The sequence below is a fragment of the Plasmodium cynomolgi genome, chromosome 11 (assembly GCF_000321355.1).
Source record: "Plasmodium cynomolgi strain B DNA, chromosome 11, whole genome shotgun sequence".
Taxonomy (NCBI): domain Eukaryota; phylum Apicomplexa; class Aconoidasida; order Haemosporida; family Plasmodiidae; genus Plasmodium; species Plasmodium cynomolgi.
This window is the reverse complement of record NC_020404.1, coordinates 419,001-425,394: the sequence shown is the minus strand read 5'-3', so window position 1 is coordinate 425,394 and position 6,394 is coordinate 419,001. Positions and strand designations below refer to the sequence as shown.

The 6,394-nt window shown below is 39.7% G+C and overlaps 2 protein-coding genes across 2 annotated transcripts in view; one reads left to right on the top strand and one right to left on the bottom strand.

The window, feature by feature from the left end:
* Window positions 1-33: 33 nt before the first annotated feature.
* PCYB_111980 (falcilysin) lies at window positions 34-3,495 on the top strand (the record flags this gene model as incomplete). The annotated part of the gene is made up of 1 exon (XM_004223076.1): window positions 34-3,495. The coding sequence occupies one exon, from the start codon at window positions 34-36 to the stop codon at window positions 3,493-3,495; it is 3,462 nt and encodes a 1,153-aa protein (XP_004223124.1).
* Window positions 3,496-5,816: 2,321 nt separating this feature from the next.
* PCYB_111970 (poly(A)-binding protein) overlaps window positions 5,817-6,394 on the bottom strand; it is a gene marked incomplete at its 5' end in the record, with an annotated part of 2,438 nt that continues 1,860 nt past the window's right edge. Inside the window, 2 exons of the mRNA XM_004223075.1 lie at window positions 5,817-6,104; window positions 6,312-6,357. Of these exons, the coding sequence (XP_004223123.1) occupies window positions 5,838-6,104; window positions 6,312-6,357 (313 nt within the window). The 3' untranslated portion in view covers window positions 5,817-5,837. The remainder of the gene's footprint in view (window positions 6,105-6,311; window positions 6,358-6,394) is intronic.

Sequence of the window (6,394 nt, the reverse complement as noted above, 5' to 3'; positions counted from 1 at the left end):
TTTTTTTATTAAACACCCACCATTCTTTAATAGATGAAATTAATGAGAGTTTTGGGGTATTTAAATATCATCACAAATTGTGTTAATGGCTTATTATGCAAAGCGGAAAAAAGAAAATATAATGTGTTTACGAACAGTTTTATTTATTCTATAAGCACGACGAACTTGTATTCATTTACGGCCATGATGAATAAGTCCCCGGAGTGGGCACAGGAAAAGTGCCCAGAACATAAAAGTTATAACATTCTTGAGAAGAGATTTAGTGAGAAATTCAAAATGACGTACACGGTGTATGAACATAAGAAGGCGAAAACACAGGTCATAGCATTGGGGTCGAACGATCCGTTGGATGTAGAACAGACTTTTGCCTTTTACGTGAAAACGTTGACGCATTCAGGGAAGGGAATTCCCCACATATTGGAGCACACCGTTTTGTCCGGCTCGAAAAACTTCAATTATAAGGATTCCATGGGTCTCTTGGAAAAAGGGACACTAAATACGCACCTGAATGCATACACGTTTAATGACCGAACTGTGTACATGGCTGGATCGATGAACAATCGAGATTTTTTCAACATCATGGCTGTTTACATGGATAGTGTGTTCCAACCAAATGTATTAGAAAATAAATTTATTTTCCAAACAGAAGGATGGACATACGAAGTGGAAAAGCTGAAGGATGAAGAAAAAAATACAGATGCTCCAAAAATTAAGGATTACAAAGTTTCATATAATGGTATTGTTTACAGTGAGATGAAAGGATCCTTTAGCAGCCCACTACAACATCTGTACTATGTTATAATGAAGAATACCTTTCCAGATAATGTGCATTCAAATATCAGTGGTGGAGACCCTAAAGAGATCCCTACTTTGACTTACGAAGAGTTTAAAGAATTCTACTATAAGAATTATAACCCTAAAAAGATTAAGGTCATCTTTTTTAGTAAGAATAACCCTACCGAGTTGTTAAATTTTGTGGACGATTATCTGAATCAGTTAGATTTTACCAAGTATAGAGATGATGCTGTGGAAAATGTAAACTATCAGGAGTACAAAAAAGGACCTTTCTATGTGAGAAACAAATTTGCTGACCATTCTGAGGAAAAAGAAAATTTGGTTTCCATTTCGTGGTTATTAAATCCGAAGAAAAATGATCTGTTAGATGTAGATCTCAGTTTAGAATCCCCACAAGATTATTTCGCCCTGCTGATCATAAACAACCTTCTTACCCATACAACTGAGAGTGTTCTGTACAAAGCGTTAATCGATTGTGGCTTGGGAAACAGCGTCATAGATACAGGGCTGGATGACAGCCTGGTGCAGTTTATTTTTACTATCGGTCTTAAAGGAATAAAAGAAAAAAATGAAAAGAATATAAGTCTGGACAAAATACATTACGAGGTAGAGAACGTCGTTTTGAAAGCGTTGCAAAAAGTGGTAGATGAAGGGTTTAACAAATCTGCAGTAGAGGCCTCCATAAATAACATCGAATTTGTGTTGAAGGAGGCAAACTTGAAAACGTCCAAAAGTATAGACTACATTTTTGAGATGGCATCTAGGCTAAATTATAATAGGGACCCACTTCTCATTTTCGAATTCGAAAAGCATTTGAATGTAGTTAAGGATAAGATAAAAAATCAGCCAAAATATTTGGAAAAATTTATCGAGAAACATTTCATTAATAATTATCACAGAACGGTCATTCTCATGGAGGGTGATGAAAATTATGGAAAGGAACAGGAAGAATTAGAAAAAGAGTCTTTAAAAAAACAAATTGAAAGCTTGACGGAAAAAGAAAGAGATGATATCATTGTCGATTTTGAAAATTTAACCAAGTACAAAAATACTGTGGAATCACCTGAACATTTGGATAATTTCCCCATAATAAGTATTTCCGATTTGAACAAAGAAACGTTGGAAATTCCCGCGAATGCTTACTTTACTACCATCTCTGAGGAAAACAATATGGATAAGTATAACCAAGTCAAATCGAGCGAAGATCTGATGAAGAAAAACATGGACGATTTGATTAACAAGTACGTTTTGAAAGGTTCCCAAGGTGAGGCAATCACAGACGGAGCTACAAAACAGAGCAATGTTGCAGAAGGGGAAATACCAATGCTCATTTACGAAATGCCAACGAGTGGTATCCTCTACCTTCAGTTAATCTTTAGTCTGGACCATTTAACGCTGGAGGAACTGAGCTACCTCAACCTTTTCAAAGTCCTCATCCTGGAGAATAAAACCAACAAAAGATCATCAGAAGAGTTTGTAATTTTGAGGGAAAAAAACATAGGAAATATTATGGCCAACGTTGCCTTGTACTCCACTAGCGACCATCTGAAAGTCACTAGCAAGTATAATGCACACGGGTTGTTCAACTTTGAAATGCATGTGTTAAGTCATAAGTGCAATGAATCTTTGGAGATAGCCTTGGAAGCATTAAAAGACTCAGACTTTTCAAACAAGAAAAAGATAGTAGAAATTTTGAAGAGGAAAATTAATGGAATGAAAACTGTATTTAGCTCTAAAGGATATTCCTTGTTGTTGAAATATGTGAAGTCCCAACTGAACGCCAAGTACTATGCGCATGATTTGGTTTTTGGATATGGAAACTATCTCAAACTTCAAGAACAGTTAAAGTTGGCTGAATCAGATTTCGACAAATTTGAGGAAATTTTAAATAGGATAAGAAATAAAATATTCACGAAGAAGAACTTACTAATTAGTGTAACATCAGACTCTGCTGCGTTGGATGAACTTTTTGTAAAGTCGAAAGAGTCCTTCAAGAATCTACTGGGTTACTTTGAACAGAATGACTCCAAGAATAATGGAACGGAAACCATCGGATGGATTGAAGAAATAAAACAAAGCAAAGTTATAGAAAAGGAACAAAAGAAAAAAGAATTCTTTGTCATCCCAACATTTGTAAATGCTGTTTCTATGGCTGGAATTTTATTTAATGAGAAGGAATTTTTAGACCCTTCCTTCATCGTTATCGTTGCTGCTTTGAAAAACTCCTACCTATGGGAAACAGTTAGAGGTCTAAATGGTGCTTACGGTGTTTTTGCAGATATTGAATATGACGGGGCGGTCGTATTCTTATCAGCTAGGGATCCCAATTTGGAGAAAACTCTTCAGACTTTTAGAGAATCTGCACAAGGACTCAGAAAAATGGCAGATACCATGACGAAAAATGATTTACGTAGGTACATTATCAACGCCATTGGTAATATTGACAAACCGAGAAGGGGAGTTGAACTTAGCAAGCTGTCTCTTTTGAGAATTATCTCAAATGAGACCAAGCAGGATCGAATTGACTTCAGAAAAAGAATCATGGAAACAACGAAGGAAGACTTTTACAAATTTGCCGACTTGCTGGAGAAGAAAATTAACGAATTTGAAAAAAATATTGTCATTATTACGAGCAAGGAGAAGGCCAGCGGGTACTCCACCAACGTCGACCAGGACTTCAAGCTAATCCACATTGAGTAAGTTCTTTTTGCGAAGCGGCGAGGAGAAGCGGCTAGAAGAACCGTCGAGAAGACCCTGCGAGAAGAACGGGGGGTGGAAACCCCTGGTGGGGTATTTTCCCTCCGATTAATTTCTCCACGCGGCTATCTCTGTCTAACTCGTATTTACCTACATTTCTTAGCGCCTGCGCTGCGCCGACTTAGGCACTCCCCGTGGCTTCCTCCATTTCTGCCCCCTTCGCTGGCGAACAGGGGGTGCTCCACGTTCGCTACGTATGCTGTGTAAATTTTTAAAAAAACACGCATTCGATTAAGCCAAACTTTCGTTCCATAACTGGACAGAAAAAAGGAAACCATTCGAAAGGAGAAGTTCTTAGGGGGTCTTCCAATTTGACGTATCCCCAATTCCTTCCCACGTCACTTCGAAGTTGGGGTAGACGGGCGTGACGGGGTTGTAAAACGAATTATTTATTTGGGGGAGTATCACCTGTTCCTTTTTGGTTACACCACCCTGTCACGGATTCGTGGGTCCCCTCTACAAATTCGCCACGTGTTCACAACCCCACTTTGAATATGTTTAAATTTCCGCGGAACGCACTCACGGATTAGGTGCATTCTCGATAGGTGCGTTCATAAGAAAAGTCAGAGAGGGAATAACATGGCGACGCGTCCTTTCTTTATCAACCCCCTCCCCCTCTGTTCCAGCGTTGCTAGAGGGTTACCCCCCCTTGTAGGTGCTATACAAACTCTGTGCAGCACAGCACACTTGTTCATATTCCGGAACATGCCCAGTTCAGCATCCTCGCATGCGAGAAAAGTGCCCATACAACAGCTTGAAAGAACATCCCAATAAATGCCAATTCTGCATGGGCTCTGTGTGGGGAAAAAAAAAAAATGGGAAAAAATATCGCATTCACAGACATAACGTTAGCCAAGGAAAGCTTCTTTTCTGAAGTTTTCATTTTAAAAAAAAAACTTCTTCGTGGGGTGAAGGCACATGCATACAAAACGTACAACACATAGGTAGTTTGAGCTCAAAAAATGGAAGTGCAATCAATCGTTGCGGGTACATATCGTTTTGGTGAAAGTAAACTGCCAGCACAGCACACTACTACTGTTGTTGGAGTTTTAAAAAGGGTGCCTTTTTCTCTCCCCCCCAAATGATATCGCAAAATATGCGCGAAATGAGCGCGTTTTGAAAAAAAATAACGAGGGGAAAGGGGGGGATATGGGGGATGGCTGTGCACCTACAAATCAAAAAAGCCTTTCCGAGTGACGTAAGGGAAATTTTTCTTTAGCGTGGTTTGCGCGGAATTTCCAACATGTTTGGCTTTTGGGGGGTGAATTTAATGAATTACACAGGGGGTTTGTGTGGGAAGTTTTACGGAAGTTAAATAAAAGAAGAAATGTTGGTTGGCACATAAATAGCTTCGCAAATAACGTCTCATTAATGTCGCAGTGACGTCTCGGTAATGTCGCAGTGACGTCTCAGTAATGTCGCAGTGACGTCTCAGTAATGTCGCAGTAACGCAGCAGTAATGTCGCAGTAACGCCGCAGTAACGCCGCAGTAAGTCGCAACAACGTCGCAACAACGCCGTAAAAAACCTCTTAACAGCCGCATGAAAAACTTCACGAACTTTTTTTTTCAGAAGTCCTCATATAAATTATCAAGATTAAAAGTCATCAAAAAAAAAAAAAGTGTGGAAAAACGCAATAAGGGGTTACAAGAAAACACACATGGTTCTTTTGGTAAGGATATTTTTGCTTTAATTAAATGGTAGGGTAATGTACATCATGGGGAGTATGTGAAACCCTTGTTGCGTGTGCACAGATAATGGTGTTTGTTTGTGTTTGTGTGTGTGCAGGGTGAGGGTGTATACGTGTAGGGTGAGGGTGCATACATGCGGGGTGAGGGTGTATACGTGCGGGACATGCGTACCTATTGTGTAGGTGTGGGTGAATGTCTCGCTGTGTTAAACGAACGCATGCTGGAAACTCGCACGAAGGGACACTGGTTGGCATTAATTCGCACGACTTCTGGGTGATTTTCTTTTTAATTCAAAGAGATTCTACATATGTGCGCATATACGCGGATATGCAAATGCATGCCATGCATGCGGGGGCGCGTGCATGCGTAAAATCGGCACGTTGAAAGGGACACGCGGAAAATTTACGTCGTTAAAATTTACGTCGTTAAAATTTACGTCGTTAAAATTTACGTCGTTAAAATTTACGTCATTAAAATATACGTCATTAAAATATACGCCCATCAAATGTGTGCCAAGTAGAGGCGGACCCAACAAATGCTTACATAAAAATCAGCTCCACAAGCCCTCCTCTCTTCTTGATGCCACTTAAACACCTTAAGTCTTTCCCATGTTGTTGTAATTCTTGTTGTACGATCTCTGCATGTATGGCGCCTGCTCATTATTTTTGAAGAAGTTGTATGGGAAGTGGTCATACTGAGAGTTTAAAAAGGATTGGTGCATCTCATTGGTTGTAACTCGTGAGTTGAATCTACTGTTGGGTAACGTGCTTTGGATGGGATACATATCGCCGTTTCCGAAGTTGGGTGAGTCATTTCCATGGCACGCCATGGGTGGGGGAGGCGGAGGAGGCGACCCGTAGGACTGCAAACAACAGAGGGGGGGAAAAAAGGGGGCAACCATTTATTATGTGTGTTAAAGAAGTATGTATGTATGTGTATGCACACGGGAGAGACGAGCTTCTTTCCACATTACACACGAATGGGACATATAAATACAAAAGTCCCGCACGTCAAACGGAAAGAAAAAAAAAAAGGCAAGCCTCTTTTTGCGTATGCATTTTTAAATTACATTGTTTCCCATTCGATCGATATTTAGGTACTGTGGGGCCAAATACCTGCAATGTGTGGAAAAAAAAAAAAAAAAAAACTTAT